This window comes from Solenopsis invicta, chromosome 3 (assembly GCF_016802725.1).
Source record: "Solenopsis invicta isolate M01_SB chromosome 3, UNIL_Sinv_3.0, whole genome shotgun sequence".
NCBI classification, from domain to species: domain Eukaryota; kingdom Metazoa; phylum Arthropoda; class Insecta; order Hymenoptera; family Formicidae; genus Solenopsis; species Solenopsis invicta.
In genome coordinates, this window is record NC_052666.1 from 17,255,332 (window position 1) to 17,278,168 (window position 22,837).

At 43.6% G+C, this 22,837-nt stretch overlaps 1 protein-coding gene and 1 long non-coding RNA gene across 6 annotated transcripts in view; one reads left to right on the plus strand and one right to left on the minus strand.

Annotated features, from left to right (window-relative positions):
• The window catches only part of LOC120357272, a 181,962-nt gene that overhangs the window by 45,555 nt on the left and 113,570 nt on the right, over nt 1–22,837 (minus strand). The gene's annotated exons all lie outside the window — the stretch shown is intronic.
• LOC105202794 (protein grainyhead) overlaps nt 18–22,837 on the plus strand; it is a 118,033-nt gene continuing 95,213 nt past the window's right edge. Inside the window, exons 1-4 of one of the 4 annotated variants that reach the window (XM_039447426.1) lie at nt 19–1,848; nt 2,819–3,081; nt 4,662–4,960; nt 14,625–15,457. In XM_039447426.1, coding sequence (XP_039303360.1) covers nt 4,910–4,960; nt 14,625–15,457 — 884 coding nt within the window. In that variant the 5' untranslated portion in view covers nt 19–1,848; nt 2,819–3,081; nt 4,662–4,909. Of the gene's footprint in view, nt 3,082–4,661; nt 4,961–14,624; nt 15,458–22,837 lie in introns of all 4 variants that reach the window. The other 3 variants (XM_039447427.1, XM_039447424.1, XM_039447423.1) reach the window with 3 other exon arrangements.

Sequence of the window (22,837 nt, forward strand, 5' to 3'; positions counted from 1 at the left end):
AAAGGAGGGAGGAAGGAGGAGAGAAAGAGAGAGTCAGAAAGAGAGGAGCTGGACGGAGAGACGTGATAATGCACGTGTGCGTACATCGCGTTCATCTTCGTTCCTCTCGCGGCAACTCTCGTCAGAAGGTGGCTGAACGGAGAGGGGGGAAATGAAGGAGCAGCACGTTGGAAAGAGATGACTATAGAAACGATAGTGCCGGGTGGCCAGGATCCCGCCTTGTTGATGATTCGATGTTCTGTTTGTATCTGTGCTGGGACGATCGTTCCATCCTGGTCGCACGTCGGCAAAATCCGTGAGACCGTCTTTGTCGTTGGCTACCTGCGCAACAACCCCACTGCCGCATCTCTCCTACCTGCGTCTATCTCCATCTCTCTTTCTCGGCAATGTCTCTTATCCACTCTGCACTTTGCTATCGTCTCACAGCCGATCACTCTCACCGTCTCTCTCAGGAGTAACGGAGTGAAAGAGAGAAACGACGACTCAGAGGAGCTTGAGGGGTCCACCATTCTCTCTTCATCTTTCTCTCTTTCTCCATCAGAAGTGGGAGGGCAAAGGAACGGTGAACGGAAGAGAAAGAGAAATAAAAAAAATGCAACGCCGAAGGGAGATAGTCTCGAAGGGAAGGCGGTGTGCAGGTAAACGGAAGAGCGAGAGTGAGGAGAGAGAGAGAAAGAGAGAGAGAGGAGGAGGAGGACGAGGCTCTGGAGCGAGGGAGGCTGAGAGGCCGACGGAAAACATGCGAATGGGGACGAGTGGGAGAGAGAAAGAGACGGAGGGAGGCAGGCGGCAGAGAGACGCGCGAGCGTATGTGAGACGCGAATGGAAGGGAGGGGAGGGGAATCCGAAGCACGGAGCTAAGAGCGTGATGCTGGGAGGCGGCGGCGGCGACGGCCATATTGCCGTATGTCGAGAGGCGAAAGAACGATCTGAGAGAGCACCGTGAAGCTGCTGGGTTTGGTGGTCCAAACTAACGTTTCAACGATCAAAATACTACCTGGTCGCTTCAGGCGGAATTTGTGATTCTTGGTCTCTTTTGTTAAAAACGTCGGAATTCAAAGAAGATCTTTTGTTCGGTTTAGTTCCACAGCCAAGTTTCCAAGTTTCTCAGTGATTGTAACGTGTCGTCGTCGCCGTGCGCGTGTGAACGTGCGTGTGTGTCAAGCCGGTGCGCAACTATGCGATTGAAAATACAAATAGGATACGGACAAGTTTAATAAAATCTTAGAGAACAAATTCGCAGACGACCAAGCGATACGTTAAAAAAACCGATACGAGTGCAAAATGACCGAATGTAACATTTGAGACTCGGAGAAATGTCAACGTAATGATGTGCGCGTAGTGAATCGCGGTTGTGGCTTCAGGTGAACACAGGCGACGCACTCAAAGCTCCTTACCGAAATATTTCGCGAAACCAACGGCTTCACCAGTGAAGGACGAGAGGCAGTCGAGCTGCGGTGAACTCCGGGCCCCCGAAGAAGGGTGCCCTCGAAAGAAAAGTATTCCCAATATCAGCGAAATCGCTAAAACCGCGGACGCCTCGGTCTATGAAGAACGTGGTGACACTATCATCCGTTGAGATGTGATCCAGAACATAGGAGGGACACTCAGTAGTTTGTAGTTGGTCCCCCATCTCCCCCCTCTATTACCCCATCACCCCACTAGCCCCTTCACGACTTCTACCACCTACTCTACCTCCCCCTCTCGTCTCTCTTCGTACACGTGCACGTGTGATAATCGACCTCACCGGTAAAGCAATCATCATCGGATCAGCGGCTTCCTTCGAATGCGCCGGCTGATGTACCACTCGACGACACTTCTCCCTCCCTTCTAATGCGATCCCAACGAGTGAGTATTGTCTTCACATCGTTGTTCGTTTTATTACGATAGTCTAGGCCTTACTATAGCGCACATCTTCGTCAATAGCTGGAGGCTACCTGCGCGATGACGCACAGGTGACGCGCAGGTGACCTACCGGTGAACAAGTGGGCGCGAAGACGCACGGACCATGAGGTTTCACCGCGCGATCTCCTACCGGAGAAATGCCCGGAGAAGTACCTTTTTTTTGGTTTTTTCACAGATGTGCATCGCTTATTAACGTCCTAACGTGTGAACGTTTTAACATGTTGTTGCCTTTTGTATTATCGCGATACACGGTATAGCTATTAGAGAGATAATTCTAGAGAATTCGTAGAGAGATAGATAGATTCTTTACTGAAAATATAAAAGTGCAACAATATATTTTTTACAGAAACATATGTGTATTAAATATATCATCATTTAATTTTCTACAGTCTTATTATAAATACACGTGTTATATTAGAGAATTGTCGTATCATTTTCTTTTTTTAATGATGCTCTAATCGTTTCAGCTAGGCTACGTTTAGAAACATCATCCGAGTGCTCCCTGTTTTATCCTTGTTATCACCGAATGTTAAGCACTTGATATTTTTAAACATAATCGTTCAGAGAGCTACTGCAAAAATACCTTGAATCCTTGAATTTGAGAAAACCTCATAAAAGCTCTTTCTTTATCAAAATCCATATTTCAATGCTCCATTAAATATAGAGGTCCAAAGTTAAAAGATTCGAAACGAGGACATAACAGACCGTCATCCATAGTCAAACGTAACAAAAACTACAAGAAATCTTTGAAATTGTTAAAATACATATCACAGATAAAGAAATATCCTTTCGTATTATGTTAAGTTCCGTTAGGGGACCGACGTTTGTATCGTGCTCAGGGGAATCACCTGAAACTCTCACTAGATCTCTAGAAATTCACTCTCGATGCACTAACGGCAATCCGTCGTTGCAGCTGCGCACCATGGACGATTCTAACCAACCGAATCGCGGTCGCCGTGACTGCAACACGACGCGATGTACACCATCGCGACGGCAGGTCTAGGATCTATCCGCGGCAGGTGCAACGCACGATCGAGGAGTCTGGTCGCTGATAGACACACATCGCCTTCGCGCGACCCGTCGACGGAAGAAGACGCTTCTTCCTCTTTATACGACTCGACGGAGTCCTCCGTTCTCCGGAGGCATCGTCCACTGACGCGAGGCGAGGGCGTACAGGTACTTGAAATACAAACGGACCCACGGTGGTGGGTCCAATCTGATGCAGGGTTCCCTTTGAGAATCAGGTTAGACCGGCTCCTCTGAACCTGCTTCTCTGGCTTCTCGTCTCCGGTTCGCGGTTGTATACCGGCCCCGTGCGTACCTACTCCTTCTCTCTGGTCGCCCCAATCTCCTTCTTCCGCGTAGTAGGTAGATACCTACCTACCTACTTCCCGCCGCCACCCTCTTCGACGTATCTCTCTGTTCTTCTCTGTCTTTCTTTCTAACAACCAGTCTTGTTCCTTCCTCGCGAACATCACCGCGTCTCCATTATTGACGACGCGCGGCCCGAGAAAGAGAAAAAGACGGAGAGAAAGAGAGAGGAAGATAACGAGAACCGGCACCGTCCTGTGTGTTCACTCTCGATCGTCCGGCTTCCTCGTTACGTCTATTATTATACCTGTCTATCCGTCAGAGCAGTGCCCGCGAGCTGAATTCCAGTTTTACGCGCGCGCCCTCCTCCACGCGCGCCTACTCCGCTCCGTAGTAGTAGGAGCAGATGGGTGAGTCGGAGAGAAGAGCAAACCGACTGGTTTTGCTAACCATCCACCTGGACGAGACCGCGCGCGAGGACGTAGAATTCGCGGTGTCAGACTGGTTGACCGACATCCGCGCGGATCCTTGCCCGGCGATAAGTGAATCTGCGGCGCCGAACCTGCTCGCTCACTCGCGCGCGCGGGTTCCGGTTTCCCGGTCGCGGGAGTACGCATCTCGCGTGCGTCAAGCCTCTCCTCCTCTCGCGGGCCACGTGGCGAAATCAAGACGCGGATTCTCCGGTTCCGGCCTCTACTTGCTATGCGAAGAAAACATAGGGTTACTCGTTTACACTTGTCTCACCCAGATGATCGTCGCCATCGTCGGTTGCCGGTTCGTCTCGTTCTTCACATTCGTTAAACGCGCGCGACTAGATTAATCATTTCAAATTTCCGAGACGCTCTCTGCTAATATTTCTATAAATAATGATCTTAAATTAATAAATAAGTGGTCGATTGCAAATGGATTGCACCTAAATTCTTCAAAATCCTTAATCAATCGATTTTGATTACAGGTGCATTAAAACTGGTGTCGCGTTTACAATCCTTCAATGTAAAGATGTCTTTACATTCTTGTTGCTCATTGAGAATTTTGGGCCTACTTGTCGATACCTCATGGTCGTCTGAATAAGAATTATCACTTGTATAATTTCTTCTTATTACTGTACCATATATATTTAAAAATTAAATAATTGCAATAATTTTATAAAGTAATGTTTAAGTAGGATATCATCAGCTACCTAGCTGTCGGCTCATATTTTGTGTGCTATGATTTATTATTATATTCTTATCACGTGATCTGTATTGCTAACAAATTTGTGTATGATACAATAAATTTATAATTATTACTTGCGACAGGACAAATAAACAGCAATAATCTGTTTATTCTACGAGAAAGTTGTCAGTAGTTACAAATTGTTTTGTTAGAAATGTCAGAAATGGATAACAATATTGACAAACGTAATGTTCCTATTCCTTAAGAGTCTTTTTTTTTATTTTTTACAGGTTTTTACCGCCCGCTTTTCTTCAAACAACGTGCCATATAAGCGTCAGCAACCTGTGATATAATACTCGATGCCTAAATATTTACATAGACGTAGACATCTAGTCGAAGACTAGATCAGGCTGAAGGTTTCGTCAAAAGAAAATTGTGAATTCCTAAGACAACGAGAACTAAGCCAACCACGACACGCGTATTAAGCGGATTTAACAGTACGAAAAGAGAAAAAAGAAACGGAAGACGGCGCCGGAGAATGTCGACGTGCACCGACGAGGCCGATAATGCACCCTGCACTCTGTCTCCGGTCAGTCATAAAACTCTCACTTTCAGATAATAAAATTTAGCGCCGCGTATTTTTGCCTGATATCTCTACTGTTGAATTACCTTTTACTGATCTGTCTAGTTGTAAGATCATTTTTTTTTAAGCAGTAATATAATAGCTTAATATGACAATTAAAATTGGACTCGTTATGTTAAATGATAGAAAAATCAAATTAGCGATCCTAATTAGTAGCAAAAATGTAAAATCTGTAGAAAATTTATATAACTTTTATAATTAACATTTTATTTTTACAACGCAAATGATGAAGACTAATTGAACAATTTCTCTATCTCTATTCTAATGAGCTTTTCTAATGGGCTTTTAAAAAGCTATAAAAAATATGGGATTATTTAGTTTTTTATCGCGCAAACGAATATAATAACGCTTTTAAGTTAAGACATTTAACACAATGTAATCGGCCACATAGATTATGTTTGACCTGCCTGCTTCCTTTTCTTTCTCTGACCGTAATCTTTTTTCCTCATTTGTTCTTTCACTTGCATCACCTTTCTCCGTTTATCTCGACAACACCACCCGTTGTGCAAAATAATGAGGATCGTGGACCACAAGATTATTACCGGTCATGAAGAGAATTTCTGGGACGTCCCTGAGACGTTCCAAGGTTTCTAAATGATGTATGAGTATGTTCATGTATGAAACGATGAATCTGTCAATTTCGCCATTAATGCTAAAGAACTTAAAGCATTTATGGATTTTCGCTTTAATAGTTTAATAAAACCGAATATCAAATGCCTCAAAATGTACTCAATACTTTCGAAATAATGTGGACCGAATATATGGAATATGAAAAGCATTAGTTTTGAAATTACTAGTTCAAAATTTTAGAATTTGTTTTTTTAAAAAGGAAAAAAATCTTCCTAAAAAGAGTAATGCTAAATTGAGTATTTTCAAATATTTCTTATTACTTTTAATTACGCTAAGATATCGATTATACAAGATACACTTCACTAACAACGTGAAATCATTTATATTTCAAATTCCTCAATAATAGAAATTAACGGAACAATCGTTCAAGAAATTTATTAATAGTTTTTCTTTCAAATTGTGATATTCACTAAACTCATTTCCGATACAATAATAAGACAACCCTCGAAGGCAAAGGGGAGTGTGCGCTTTCATGAAAACTTAATTTAAATCGCCGCGGGTAGCTTCGTGTTTTTGTAGCTTCAAAGAGCCTCCGTCGCTCGAAAGTGAAATGCATTGATCAACCCCGTTACTCGCGATACGAGGCTCTACAATGAGAAGCACGAGTATGGCGCGTAAGTCGTTCTCCAGGAATCTTAATAGCTCGACGAGTTATGAATAAATCCCCGCGGGCTCATTATAAACCCATTTTACCGACTGTGCGCGATTCGCGGCCTCTACGACGCGGACTGAATACTTCAAGACCAAAGAGTTTCCAGGTTCTCGATTTCTTGTTTCATCCGACAATAAAATTAGTATAAAGATTGCGACTGGCGATACGGTAACTTAAAAATTTATCATGGAACAAAGTTTTTCTCTCTCTCTTTATTTCTTTCTCTCTCCCTCTCCTCCTATAATTTATAATTATACTGATGAGACAGTCACGCGATAATTTATGTAACATTGTTACTGAGCCAACGATATGCGAGTGGCGCCATAAAATAATCAGAAAGAAAAGTTTTTTGCAATAAGATAAAACGTTTAAGCGAGGAAAAGTTTTTACGAGAGAAAAGTCACGAGGATTTAAGATGCCATCGCGGTGAACGCTGTATAAAGACTAATAAAAAAAAGTCATTTGCATTTTGATCTCCTTAAGCGTTGCGAATATTGCGCGCATAAATCTCGCGAAAAGACGAAAATAAGGACGACCCGTTTCGCACCTGCGCCTGGCGCCTTTTAATACGCCGGTTAAATCCGTTTACGACAAGCATCGCAAGTGCGCAGGCATACCGGGTGTTCAAGTAGCCGTGTAAATATTATCGCGCTTCCGGATCGAGAAGGGAAACACCCATGCGCTTCTTCATCGTGGATCTGGTTTCCGTTATTGTGTATGCACATACGCGCCGCGATGTCCCTACGAATCGACATTCTCGGAACGAGCGATACGTTAACCGTTCATTCGTCTCTCTGTGAAAACGACTACCTGTCTACCTGCGGACGAGATTGGACGAAGGAAGAGATTCGCTGTGCGCGGTGATGACTCGTCAGATTTCTCGTGCCTGATGGTCAAACGAAGGGAACCTTCGTCGATGATCGCGCCGTTCATTATAGAGATAAGAAGTAAAGGCTCTTTAATAGAATTTCGAGCGACTGGTCATTTTGTATCTTCATTAACTTTTTCGTTAACCGATTCATTATTGGGCGCGGTAAGGAAAAGAGAAAAAAAGGAAAAAAAAAACAAGAAAAGTCTCTGTAATTCGTGCGCGCAGATCTTTTCTCGATTCAAATGACTCATACTCGATCGTAAAAACGAGATTGAAAGCGTGTAAGAAAAATGTATCGAAAATAAACATGAACATCGGCGCGACGGGCGCCGAAATATTTTACTTGCGAAATAAACTCGCGGCAAAAAGGGGAACGTTTGATGAGTGGATGATAAGCGATAATCAGCGATGACGTTAATTAAATAAGCCGTCCGACGCCGGTGTGCGTGCAAGATTAATAAATTTAAATCAGATACTCCGCGTGTATCAGAAGTTTACGAAACACTTAATATCTAGTTACATAAAAGACTCGAGTAGAGCTGCAGCAATGTTATCCCACCTGCGTCTCACCGCGCGATTACCGAAGGCGATAAAGCGAGCTATATCGAGTATTATTCGATGAACAGTAATGCAAGAGAAATTTCAATGGAACCATAACCGCTGCAACTTTTGCCGCAATTAACGCACTCAAGTTAAGATCGGCGTTTCTTACGAGTGCAACTAAGAGCATTAACCGCATAAAGCAATGGAAAAAAAGTTGCTTTATGAGCTGTTGCCTAGACGCGTGATAGCGTGCAAAAAACACTACGTAGTCTGCGGCTCACGGCTAAAAATTTTTGATTCATCGTTATCGTTTGCAAAAGAAAAGTATCTTTACAATTAGGTTTTCAATTCATTCCGATTTCATCGAACTCTGTTTCTTAATCGAATTAATGAAATCAGTGGCTTCCTTTGCACATGATGAATCATTAAACGGAAGGCGAAGATTAATAGACATTGGCAATTTTCTCTAGAGACAAGAGAGTTTGATATTTGTGACTGTAATTGCATGGTAAAATAACTATGGTTAAGAACATTATTTTTATGATTACTGCTATCATGTTAGCAATAATAATCTTAGGTTTATAATTCTATCAACTATAATTCTATCAACAAATTATAATTTTAAATATTAATACAGTAAAATATTAAGATATTGATGTAAAAGTAAAACGTTTCTATGTAATAAATGCAATCGCAATTACAACTATTTTTTTAAAATAATGATGGTGTGAAGCAAATTGCGTAACACAATTAATATCAAGAAAAGACTGACGATTAGAACCTTAGTATTAAGTATTATTTACACATTAGCCTATCAATTATATTCTTTTAATATCATCGGTTGTTGTGATAAGTATTTCCATACGCCTCGGTGGTCGAACTGGCTAAGACGCCCCGCACGGAATGTAGGGAGGTCCAGGTTCAAATCCTGGCTGAGGTAATATTTTTCGCAACAAATTATTTAGTTCTTCCAAAGGTGAGGAGGTGACCTTATAGATGCTTGAGCATCAATATTATTAAATTATCTATTTAATAGTTGTGATATTAGTCTTCTAATTTAATTTGAGAACTGCATTTTCAAGACTGAAAGTAACGCGCAAATAAAAAAATAAAAATATGTATATAAAATCACATAAAAAAAAATATTTTTTAACATTTACTATTTACGAGGTAATGATAACTAATAATTGTAATTCGCATGGTTAAAATTACAATAAATATACAGTTGGCATTGAAAATGACTATAAATTACAATTAAATTACGGTAATTGCGCAACTACAATATATTTTTTTTCTCAGTGTAATACAACGAGCGATAGTGTTTACGATTGGAGCGATAGTGTTTACGATTGTAAAAAGCGAATCGCAAGGATATCCCGGCCGTTATGGCAAACGGACGAGAATCGTACCCTTAAGACACGTACAGTGTACCGCGAAAGAAAAGCACCTAACGATTCCACGTATCTACATCCGCGTTGCACGCAGCTGCGTACCGCGTCGCGATCGGCAATAACTGCACGTTGCAAGGGGGATGTACGCGCGCGATTCGCAGCCTACGGCAGCGGACGAGTAAGAAACGAAAGAGACGTTCGAGTATCCGCGAGTTTTCGCCTTGGACGGACGGGCCATTCGACCGACAGACACACGTTGGACTACTGTCCGGCACGAACTCTCACGAGCGCAGACCGGCCGGCCAATTAACTGTTATTATGAAGGACTTCTTGCGTGTAAAGAGGACGCGCAGCATCCTAAACGAGCTGCCGCGCGACAGCGGCCCGTAGGATTCGCGGTAGTCATTTCGAGCTACTCGCGAAATCGCGATTGTTTGTCTCGTTCGGAAGTTTTGTTGCGAGTGCATTATGTCCGGGCGATACGTGAGAAATAATGGCCGTATCCTTGTTTCTGTGAAATAAATTTAATTACAGTGTTTCTCGTTATCGTTAAAAGACGACTCTTGAACGAGAATCGTAAAAATTTACATATAAAAAAGTTTCGCTGTTCTTATTCGCGCTGCGACGTACAGTAAACAGTTCAATAAACTCAAACTTAATCGTACCGTATAAAATAACTTGGAGAAAAAAAATTACACGGTAAAAACAGTTTTGTTGAAGTACTTGAAAATTTAACTAGATACAGATCTGCAAACAATTTTATTTCATTATAAAAATGAATAGAGGTTCACGCATAATAGACAATGCTGCAAAAAATTTTGACATTGTAGCAACGAGTTTAAGCGTCCTACGTAATTATTTTTGATAATCTAACAAAATTATTTTCAGATTTGTATTTCACTAAATTTTTAAGTACTTCAACAAAATTGTTCTTTCGGTTTCTCTTATTTATTACATTATTTATTATTGTGATAAATCTTATGATGTGCCTCGGTGGTCAAACTGGCTGTCCGCATAGAAAGTAGGGAAATCCAGGTTCAAACACTGGCTGTGGGCAATATTATTTGCAACATATTCTTCACATTTTTCGAGGTGGGGAGTAATCTTAGAGATGCTGGTTAGCATCAGTAATATCAAATTAATTGTTAATTGAATTCTGTGTTCACTTTTCTATAATTACGAGCCGACAGATCTTTTCAATTAAATCTTTTCCCATCAATTCCCGAAAAAAATCGCCCCGAAAAAAGTCATCAAGAGAACATTCAATTTAAAAGCTGAACAATTGTTGAACCATCAACGTGTCCGCATGTTTCATTCGTGTGACTATTAGTATGCCATGAATATTAGTGCAAAATGAATTAACTGCTACATTCTTCATCAAGGCAATTATGCTATTTCACCGCGCGTCGTTATTTTCAGTTTCAAACACTGTAGCTGTACTAGCCACTGGCTATTTGTAAATGTAAATTTTAAATATAAGTCTTCTGATTAACATTTAAATGTCCTTTTGAAATATTACTAATCATGACCCTGAATTTCTACGGAACTATTAGCTGGTCGGTATTACATTAAGAAAAGGAGTTATTAACTTGACACAAGTTTTCAGATCGACTAAATCTTTTTTAGTTCAACTGTTCAACTGTTATTTGATTTAAATATATAAAACTCTTGAACTTTTCAGTTTAAGCATTTACCTATAAAATTAGACTACATATATATTTTATTCAAATACGTAAATGCTTGAACTGAAGAAATTCAATCGAGTTGAAAAAGTTAGTCAAGTAAACTTTTTTTTCAGAGTAGACAATATTTCAAATTCTAACTTTTTTCTTTATGGTAATTATTAATTTTTATATTCAATTATAATTAAAATAATTTCTGTTTATTAAATTACTATTTACAGTACAAGTCTTTCTTTGGTTTCACCAAGTTTAGCAAATGAAATTTAGTTATCACACACAGAGTCTTCTTGCTGTTGCAACTAATCTCTTCCGTGAACAAATAAATTGTTTCCGATGGATTAATCAACGCGCTACAAGATGCTGGATTAGATGAGCGGATTCGCGTAATGACAGATTGAACGTTAGTCGACAAGTACGGCGATAACCTGGCAAGGTTTCCGCAAGGTAACAGCGGGGTCGTAAAACAGATACTTTTACGCTGGACGTCCACTGTCATTTACATCCCCGTTGTCAGTTGTCTGTGCGCGAAACGCAATAAAAAGTAATGGATTCGTGCGCGGTTCCGGTGCCGGCGGATCACCGTTGGAACGGCCGCGCTCGATCCCGCTGGCCGCGCGAGCGCGATAAATTTCATCGACTGACGTGGGATTAGATTTCGAATGAAGTCGGTACACGGCCGGGTATTCGCATCGCGGAGTACTTAACGTCGTGTAACGACCGCGGGAGGTTCGTGTCGCGGCCGCGACTCGCCGCAGGTCGGGCTGATTAATGTCCCCAGCCGGCGTATCTGGGACCCCTTGACACCGCCGATGGAGCGTGTCGCGGCGCGGCGGCGCGTTGTCAAGGATAGCGCCTCGGTAGCTCGACGACTTTAGGTAATGAATCTGCGGAGATTCCTAACGACATCGGGGGAATTACGGGGAAACGCGTGACGACGGTCGCGACGCGGCGACGATCGAAATTCGCGAAACCGCAAAACCGCTCGCGGCGACATGACGTTTTTATGACGTCCGCGCGATTACCGTTACTGTCAGGACCGTTTCGTTTCCATTAGACGCTCACGACACAATGCCTGATGTCTATGAGCCTTGTCTTTAAGACCTATAAAGAATTTACTGGCACGGTAAAAGACGAAAATAAAATTGAGTTATAATGCTCCACGCGCGTTTTCTGTACCTAGCCCTAAGTAACGTTGCTTGCTATCTCTGAAAAGAATTTTTGACAAATAATGAGATAAAAGCATATAGTACCCATTTGCACGAAGATTTCAGTTATTAATAATTAATGAAACGGATAATCGCACGTATTCCCTCTTTAATGCTAGTTATTTGTATTCAAATAAAAGTGCACATCCATTGTGCTGATATCGGAGAGGTAATAAATGTTTATGCAATGTCTTTAATGACATTACGTAATCGGAATTAACGTTAATAGGACGTGTTTATAATATATGTGTAATTTAGAATTACACATGTACAGGTAAAAGATACGAATAACGTAAGCGTAGTTGGAAGAGGTCTCCAAAAAAGAAAATCATCATACGTGGTTCCGCGCGTAAAAAGCAGGCAAAAGGCGTGAAATTACGACGTTATTAATAATAAGTTTGTCAGGCCTGTATGCCAGAAAAGTCTCATAATCGTGAGATAAACATTGTTACCTTGGCTTCGCGGGGACACGTGTGGTCTATTCAGAGGCTCGCGTTCGTCCATTAACGATTTAACCCGTGCCTACCGACCGTATTTCATCGCGCTAATCCTCGCGCTTAATCGTAGAATCGCGATTATTCATCAGCGAGTGAATTTACGACGGTCAACACGAGGAAATATAGGAACCGGTGACACTCGGGATTAAGTCCCGCGCGCGTACTGCAGAAAATGAGTAAGGGGGAAGGGAAAAAAAGTCTCTACTTTGCGAAGAGACGAGGAGACAGAAAGAGAGAAAAAGAGTGAATTTTTGCGCTTGGGCTAACGGCGTGCGTAATTCACAGGCACCTCCACGCGCGAGGCGCCTGAGCACTAAGAGGATGATTCATAATATTGTTAATTATGTTAATTGACGGAACCCATCGCTGCGGCTGCAGGCTCGCTGCAATATGCACGGGCCTTAATAGCGCTGCCACGTCGCTCGCTGTCACGTTACGAATGATGCCGCGCGGTGACTGTGTGGCATCGGGCAGCTCTCGAGGTCTCGGAGGTTTTGCTAGGAAAAAAAGACGAAGAAAAAAAGGAGAGAGGAAAGAGAAGGAGAGAGATTGAGAGAGACTTCGCGCCATAACTTATGTTACTGGCTAGAAAGCACGATAATCCGGCGACACGTGGGAAATTCCAAACGACGTCATTACTGTACCGTATTCTTATTCATGCGGGTCGCAGGGGTTTCCGTGCGCGCCAACTTCGGGGATACTAGGATATAAGTGCATCAGTAAAGCGTCCGTCGCCGTTTAACTGACCATTAAGTATACTTATGTAGGATATCTGTTTTACGAGTAATATATTCCCAGTAATGGTTTTAGTAAAATCTCTCGGAAAACTTCCCTTCGCGCGACGCGTTGACTAAAACTTTTGAATTGCAAAGATTCTGTAACTCACGAATAACTTTGCATCTTTATCTCGCGTCAACGCGAAAGAAAAATTATCTCCTAAAAGTTGCAAACTCATCTCATTATACTAAATAACAGCGAAATAAATCTATGACGGAAGGAATATTTTTTATTCGGGAAGAAGAAAATTGAATTATCCAATGCCACTCAACTGCAGTAACACGCAGTATGTGCACTTAATTTAACTCCTGGCTCGATTTCCGCTTGACCGTCTCCTTCGGAGAGTTAGGTGAAAACGTATCACGTAATCTTCGGAGGAAGGGAGGGGAGACAATATAAATCGCGGCAGATAAAACGCTCGTGGAGGCAATTAAGTAATGTCGATGTCGCGCGAAGACAGATCACCAGCCTCTCGGAAATGAAAGCTACACGAGAGGTACACGTTGGCAATCCTTGGTGAATTTCACGACGAAAAGGGAGAGCCTCGCGACGAGGCGATCGCCTCGTGGCCAGCCGCGAGTGGACCTAGATCGTGCTCATGATCGTTTGAATAGGCCGCTGGAAGAATTTCTCGGTGCGCGTGTTACAGGGCAACGAGCGTACGAGCGATTAATTATGACGAGGGGATGCCTGGCGGTACGAAACGCCTCGCGCTTTGAATCGCGCGCGAAGATATTAATATAATTTCTATCGCGGAGTTATTAGCATTCAAAAATATTACAGGCTGTTGCAACACACGCGTGGCGTTGCCCGGGACGCCGGGAGCGCGCTCGGGCGTATAAATCCCAGTGTCGTAAACAGCGCGCCTGTTAATGCGATTAATAAATTAACGCCGGCTGCGCGCTGTGTTTTAACTTCGTTATCATTGTACTTGTAAATGATTTAGGCCAGCCTGCATGCGCACACGAGAGCGACGGCCGACGACGAACGCGCCGCGCCGTTTCGGTAAGGAGAAAAAAACGGGGCGCGATCGGCATTGTGCGCGTAAAGATCAAGGTGTCTCGTTAATACTCGATGTAATGCGACCACAATACCTTCGCTCGATTACGGAGTGTGATTTCACAATTCTTTTCTTTTCATTTTAATCCGGCGTGATAAAAAATAATGCTATAAATACATCTGGCGCGATAGCGAAATCGTTATATACGATCGTTCCACATAACACATTGGAATATCTCGATCAGCGATCTCGAGATTAACGCACCAAAGTGTCTATTCGACAAATCGAAATGGCGATATCGCGGTCGTTGCGCGATACGTCGGCGACGATACAAAATGACCGTATACCTATCTACGTTACAGGTGCAGGAGGCACCAGTCTCGCCGGCGTCCTCCTCTCTGAGCAACCAAAATCAAAACGAGAACGAGCAGGTTCTCCTGGCGACCATGCAGCCGGTGAACGTGCTCGATCTGCACGAGCCGCCGGCCGTGCACACGCTCCATCCCAAGTACCACCATCACCATCATCGTCACCATCACCATCACCATCATCATCATCACCACCAGCAACAGCAGCACATCCAGAGTAACGATTCGGACGACGTGCAGCAGCGCACCGCGGCCGCGGACGATCCTGACGGCCGCGTGACGCCCGGGGTCGAGGCGGCCGCCGCCGCCGCCGCCGCCGCGGGCAACCCGGCGCTCGGCGTCGGCGAGCACAAGATGATCGACCTGATCTACAACGACGGGCAAAAGACGGTCATGTATACTCACGACAAGGAGATCATTTACGAGAACGAGCACGCGGACCGCGTGCAAGTGGTCGAATACCCGCCGCCACCGCCGTCGCCGCCGTCGCCCTCACAGCCGTCGGCCGGTGTCACGCGGACTGCGTCGGGTCTCTTGCCGCCGACCTGCATCACACCAAGATCCGCCGCCACGGCCACCGCCGCGACCGCCCTCCATCTCCACCACTATCCGCAGCTGCAGCTGCAGCACGAGGACGATCTGCCGCCGACGGTGCGCCACGCCGTCAATGCGACCGTGCCGAATTGCGGCGCCGCGACGGCCACCACGACGACGGTTCTCGTGCTGTCGGAGCTCGTCGCGGCCGATCCGGCCGCCGCCGGTGCAGCCGCAGCCGCGCAGCAACTGACGCTCACCGCCGCCGCCGCCGCAGCGTCGTTTCGCGCTGGGTAAGTCACACGCTTTTCCGCTATTACGTTTCTCCAATTTTCCTCCTATCCGCTCGAGACCAGTTTCGCGAGCGATCTTTCGATCTTTATCGCGCGCTTTTGTTCCTTCGCTCGGAAGATTCACACGACTTTCCGAATGAGTACCGACCGACTGTTCTTATAAACCGAAAAGCATACACGCCTGCATCATAGATTCCGCGAAATCTCATTAAACATTTATAGCGTACACGTTTACGATGCTAAATAGCAGGCTATTAACTTGATTGAGAAATTAATCGGAATGATGCCAACGTGAACGAGGGTCCTTACCTAATGGAAAGTAGGAGCGTGTATACGCGATAACATAATTTAGCGCACCAGAAAAAAAGTTTGTATTATATATATATCGTCTCGTAGCTTGATTTATTCCTATCTAAACATTTTTTTTTTTCAACAATCGTATGTGTTATATGTTTACGTCCCACGCGTATATCTCACATATAATTAAATCTATCCTGACCGTGTCACCGTCGATGGATGACGGTGTACTCGAGACGGGTTGTAATTCATCCTTTCTCTGATTATTGACTCACAATGCCTCTTGCGGTCTGTATCCGCACAGCAGATGCGACCGCAGCGTTACAAACGAAATGTGTATGTGCGTGGACGTGAAATACAGTCAGTGGGAATTTTGATGTTAATGTTTCTTCATTAACACATATCTCCAGTATGTTCGCCAAGTATGTCAAAAAATAATAATATTACTACGAGTAACGATTATGTGCGTCCGCGTATATATTACGAGATTGCGGATACACGTATTGTGTTTTCCGGCGCGTAAACTGATTAATATCGTGTCGCTAGTTGCGCTATAAAGACGGAAGCAGGTAAAAAAGATTACTAACGAGAATGAATCACGTTTGTTTGTGACGTTGCGAAAGGCATCGGCAGAAAAATCCGGCGTGATTGCCGGATACGCATACTTTCCTTAACTGTCGAGAGCTCGCCTGGAGATGCTCAAAGTGATGATATATTGAAACGAGAGGACCCGAAGACGCGGCAAAGGTCATAACGACAAAAATGGAGGGATAAGCTAAATGTCAACTTCGGAGCTTGTTACTGACTCACAAATGAATGTAGAGATTCAGTGCTTCGTTAGCGCGCGTATTTACGAGAGTGTGACCGAAACGAGAGTAATAATCGCGGACTTTTACGAGTTACGCGAAACGATTGTATCCCCTTCGCAAAGGAACTGAATGTTCGAAGATTGGAAACTTGGCGAACTTATTTATGAATGTAACTACGCGTCATTAAATTAGATCAACCGAAATTAAACGTTTATTCGGCGCTAGCCAACGGTAAGATTAATTTTTTTCTCGAGAATGAATAGATCACGGGCGACGCGATAAAGCCAACGACATCTGTACGTCAAAAAGCATCTTGATTATAACGATCAATAATTGTTCTTTTATCGTTCAGCTTTTATTATTAGCGAAATATCGCAAGCAGGTTGTTTACACGGACGGTAGCGCGGACGTCATAGAAAGAATCGGAACGGGAATATACATATACATACACACATAGCGCTCGAGGATCGAAGTGCTATCTGGCGTACGTATCAACGTCGACAATTAACAATCATTGCGCGCACTTAGCCGCGAGCGGCGCGGATAAGTCACGTTGCTACGTAGAATTTATTATTACGACGAAGACTACCATCTCTCACGCGTGTGTGTGTGTGCGCGTGTGCGAGCGCGCGCACGCGAGTTACGCGCGCCGGTCGCGGCTCGCCGACAATATTCCGCGCGCACCGTTCTCCAGACGCGGAATATCGGCGAGCCAATAACCATTAACCACGCACGCACACCGGCGCGCGCCACCTTGCACTTTTGCAAGAAATAAAAATCAGCTGCAATTAATCGGCGTGAGATATGCACGCGGGAGACCTTGGATGCCACGAAAGAAAAACCGCGCCACTTCTACGCGACCGCTCATTTTTTCGTTCACCCCGTTATTACGATGCGAGCGTGTTGGCCGTGCGCTCTCCTCCCGCCGAATTTCGCTGTTTTCAAGCGAGACTCTTTCTCGCGGGTCCGTTCACCAAATGAGCGAGCGCTGTTTTCTCCCTTCTTTTATGCCTCTTCGCCTTTCCATTTTTCGTCGGAATATATGGTTGGACGCATTGAAATATTCGGTCGACTCAATCCCGAGAAACGGCGACTGCCTCTCTCACCAAGAGGTGCCTCCGTAGTGTGATCTTCGAAAATTCAAGTTCCCTTTCACTTCGCACCTTCAGGCGCGTCACCGTGAGTTTCGACAACAATCGAGATACAGCAGAGAGAGAAAGAGAGAGAATGGAGACCTTGAAGAGATCTCATCGCATATACAATAATTCACTTGCATTTTCGAACATAATTCTCTTCCGCGATATCAGTGAATCTTAACATAATATTCGCGAAGAGTTGTCCTCTTAAATTTATCACGGTCTTTTAAAACGAGAAAACACATCTGTTATTGCTACTGCAATGCTTGTCAAAGAACGAAATTTTTTTTCGGAAGTGTAAAAATACTCTTCTTTTTCTACGCTCATCCTCGAGCAACGCAGTATTAATAAATAATTGATAGCAAATATCCTGCGTAACAAAGAAAAGGTTTCGTGTTGAATTCTTTCGTTCTCCGCGATCGAATGAGGCGGGCGAGAAAAAAGCCCCTAGAGGGTTTCTCTCCGCTATTCTCTTTTGTCTAGTCCTCCACGATGAGAGCGCAGCACGCAAAAAAGAATCCCTCATGTTCTCTCAATCTCTTTCTGTTGGTCATCCATAGCCGTAGGAATTAAGAGAGAGAAAAGAGGTAGAGGAAAAGAGCCCTCCCCTTTCCGTTCGCCCATGGCCCCAAGAAGGAAGTAAGAAAACAAGTTCCTTTTTCGCGCACGAAATCTTCATTATTCTTTTATTTGATTCGCTCAATTATTGGGGAATAAATTATATATATATACTTTTATTTCAATTATTTTATATAATATTCTTTCTTTGATCTTTCTATACTGTCAATTTTAATCGGCATTAATATCGCGCCAAATATTTTTTTCGTTGTCTCAAAAACATGGAAAAGGTAAATGTGTGCTCAGTGCTTTTTCTATAATAATCTATACGATAAACGTAATTGAATTTAAGAAATAAATATCTATCACTAGTGTAGACCGTAAATCCAGATAACACACGAAAAAATTGACAAAATACTTATAATAATTATTTGTATATCTTATAAATATTTTCATAAATATTTCAAACATTGTTATAACTGTTGATAGTTCGCGTGCTGAATATATTTTTCCGTAAAACACAATTTATATATATATAAAAAAAAAAAAGAGAAAAGACATGTACCTCTTAGCTTTGAAATATACTGAGTAAAAGTGAGAATACAGCACACACGGGAATAATTCGCGTTAATTTTCAAACATGTGAGAAGGTACGTTACTTGGATGTTTCCTGTCTAAGCACCTTAGTTGAGAAGACCGATTCAAAGAGGATTGGTTAAGCTGACGTGCGTGGGTGTGTGATGTGAATGAGTACACATGACAGGTGATGCGTGTTATTGATATAAATGTTCAAGAAAATGTATTTTAATCCGTACACAACGCCGTACAACAGATCGATACTCGCGTCTAACGCTTCTTCACCAAGTCTATCGGACTTGTGTAAAAATCCACCGAGACGTGAGAGAGTTCAATGCGCACTGTCATCTCTACCTTGGGAATGCGCAAGGCTTTATTGATATATGTATTTGAATATGCGTGTCGCGCAATGCTGAGTTATGAATGGAAATTGAAGAGAAAAACGCGCGAGTCGCTCGCAACGAAATCCTTTGTCTGACATTATTAAATATTCAGCGAGATTTTATTTTAATCTCAAACGTAATGTAAAATGATTATTTCGTCATGAATGAACAGAACAAGACGTGAATCGATATAATTTCGGTCTTTATACACGTCCTAAAATTGTCAAGTGTAAAGTGGAAACGGTACGTCCGCCTCTTCCCACTCGGCTGACTCGTCCTTTTAATTCAGGTTCCTTCCAAGAGAAGATTATCCGTCAGGACGGATTGATCCATCTTAAATTGAGAACCTGTCTCGGACTTGGCCGTCGGGCGAGCAACCGCGAACGAGTTTAAGCCGTGGAATAAGTAGCTTAAAGGGAGCGCGGGGAGAACAGATCTCGCTTTCGACAAGTTTCAAATCGACCGACTGAGTTTTTTATCCCGACGAATCGCACGCTCATCCTGTACTTAGTAAATGTACTCGCGAACATTTTAATCTGATTATGGAAGCAAGTGTATTTCCTCAATAACTGACACGCGTTTCATCGAAATATACATTTTGCCCGCGTATATGAGAAGAAAAAAAAGCACGGCTATAAATAAATATCGTTGCACGTCAATGCACGGCGAAGAAAATATTTTAATTTTCTGATAATTATAGCTCGGGAGTGACGTAAGATCGTGGATGTGAATTACTATATCAGTGACAGGAGGAAGAAATGCTGTTACTTCATGCGTACTTAATTTATAGTCCATTTCCTGCCACCCCATTTTGCGCAACGCGATACGACTTAATATACTCCTACGCGTTCCGTCTTTTCAATTAGCCAAACGCTACGAGATAGGTTCCCAGATACGACGCTCGCCCGAGCTAACCGATCGTTTCCAACGACAACGACAACTTTTCTACCATTTTACAAATAACGTACGACAAACAGGCCCGTTGCGCCGATCGATCACCGTCTCTCCCTCGAATCACCGTCGCGCTAACCGATGTTATCGGCGACCGGCGTGTTTCTACGTCACGCTAAAATAATGGATATTAATAACGTACGCGAGAGACGTCGCGATACGACCTACAAACGCCGTATTTTTCGATTCCGTAATTCGCCCGCGTGAAAATTTATGACGTTGCTCCCACGCGAAAAGGCCGCCGCGCCGCACACTGGTGGTTTTATCTCGAGGCGTTCGCCGATCGTTGCGGCTTTTTCGTCTCGCGAGTCGGAAAATTATTATGTTCGCGTGACGACTTCACACGTCGCTGATCACCGTGTTTTCCGTCAATGGGACGCGCTCGCGCAAACATAATCCTGTCCCACGTGTGTGCGGGTCCGCCGCCGCCGCCGCCGCCGTACCGCGGTAACCACAATGGTGATCATCTAATGGCGAGGAACACCGCTCGAGGGCCGCCGCGACGGCGTAATCTATGTTAATGCACCGGCGGAGGTGGTTGAGGTATAATAATAGTGTTTTCGAGGATGTGACGTCATACAGGCCGGCGCGCACGCACACGCACACGCGCACGCCGCGGCGCGCACGCATGTGCACTTTTCGTGGATTATTTATTTGACAGATCTCCCTACGGGGCGTTTCTACGTTTATAACTCGGCATCCTTTCTCTCTCTCTTTCTCTTGGTTTGTGTCCCGCCAGCCATATACAGCGCGCGCGTCCGGTCGGTGTACCGGTGTAAGTTACCGGTGGCCTATTAACGCCGGCCGTGGAAGCGCACGATGTAGCCGCGTATATACCCGCGGGCACGGCGAGATCGGTTTCGAGAATGCCCGCGTGCATCGCACGGCACCGGAATTTTTTCAGCTCCGTTTTCCACGAGAGTTTCTCAAGAAGCGCGCGCGAGATGCTCGCCGACGGGGTCGCGAGCGAAAGCGTTATATTATGTAAATTGCATTAAGCGCGAAGCATTAACGCCAAGTGATTATCAATTAGCATTCATGTAATTCTATGCATAATATTAGAACAGCTGTTGCGCGAGAAAAACGAAAACAAAACGCGCAACGTATTAATGATTCTCGTGTAGCAGCGTCGATTATATTTACCGCAACGGTTACAATACTTACAATGTATTTCAAGTAAAGATATCATATTGAAATAGCTGAACGACATAAAGTTCAATTAGACACGCATATTATATTGTTAGCATTATATTAAGGATCAATCGGCACAAATTGGCGCGTAAACGCGTATATGCATGCAAAATACGACGCGCTCGCGAACTGGATCGCGTGGGTTCCCACTTAAGTATACACTCGGAATGAAATCTCCCTCATCGTTCGTGAAAGTGCCGCCGTATCCCGCGAATTTTTGGATTACCGGAGGCCAACGTTTCGTATGCGCGCCAAATTGCCATAATGACGGTGCACCGATGTAAAAACCATTTCTCTCTCTCGTTCGTGGAAACGAGAAGCCCCGCGTCTCTTTCGTTTGTCCCCCGTTCGTTTCTTGTACGTCCCGTGTCCCGTTCCACGAAGCCGCTCGCTCCACAGCTCCGGTCCACGTTGCTCTTCTAAAGACGTCGGAAAAAATTGCCGATGTATGAAATAACCGATATCCTCCGTTTATCCGCTGCGACTTATCTCGCGCTATCATTTTTACGTTTGTTACGATTGCATCATTTAATTACACTTGTGTGCAGCATTTTTCTAGATTTTTTTTGTAGCACTTTGCGATTGCGGAGAGACGATCGAAAGAAACATCTTGATATATTCTGAAATATTCTGTGATAAATATCGCCTATCGTAAAGTGGTCAGTGTTTTTTCATCGATAAATTGATGATACCTTTGCGAGACGTTGAAACATCGGAGAATGATTTATGTTTAATAAACGACATTTCTTTGGAGTCTCATGTGTCTCATTTACTATGCTTCCGCGATTCTACGTGGCTATATGCATAATTATATGTAGCACAATCGACGGGAAAAAAAATGATTGAACTAAGATATTCACTAACGAGAGTGATTTGCTTCAACAATAAGTACCAGGAAAGACTGACAATGAGTCACCGTCTGCCTCGCGTCGACCCCACGCAAAGTCGTGGCTGAAATCCAAGATAAGACATTTCCATGCCGAATTCATAAATGTGGTTCGGTTTCCTTTTCTTACAATTCTAATGTATCGAATATGTCGATATAAATAGAGTACGATTCGAATGCGATCTCGCACGATTGTGCAGTACGTGTATATATATATATATATATATATATATATATATATGCACACACACTTAATCTCACTCGCAAATAGAAATCGACTGACGTAAAGACAAATTCGTTCGTTTGCGCCCGTGAATGATTATGATACGGCGCAATAGCGTTAATCGTACACGTGCGCATGTAGATGCAAGACCTGCTACGTGTGTCAGTCGCCTCTGTTAACATATTTTCTCGCGGCAAACGATATCTCTATTTTTTTCTACGCCTTCCTATTTTTCCCGTCTCTCTTTCACTCTTTCTCTGTCGCTCTCTATTTATGCGGTGGACAAATTTGCATATGAACTTAGTGTATTAGTAAACGTTACGTACGACTTCGTTGAGAAGTGAAATCGCGTCGATAGTCGACTCCCGCG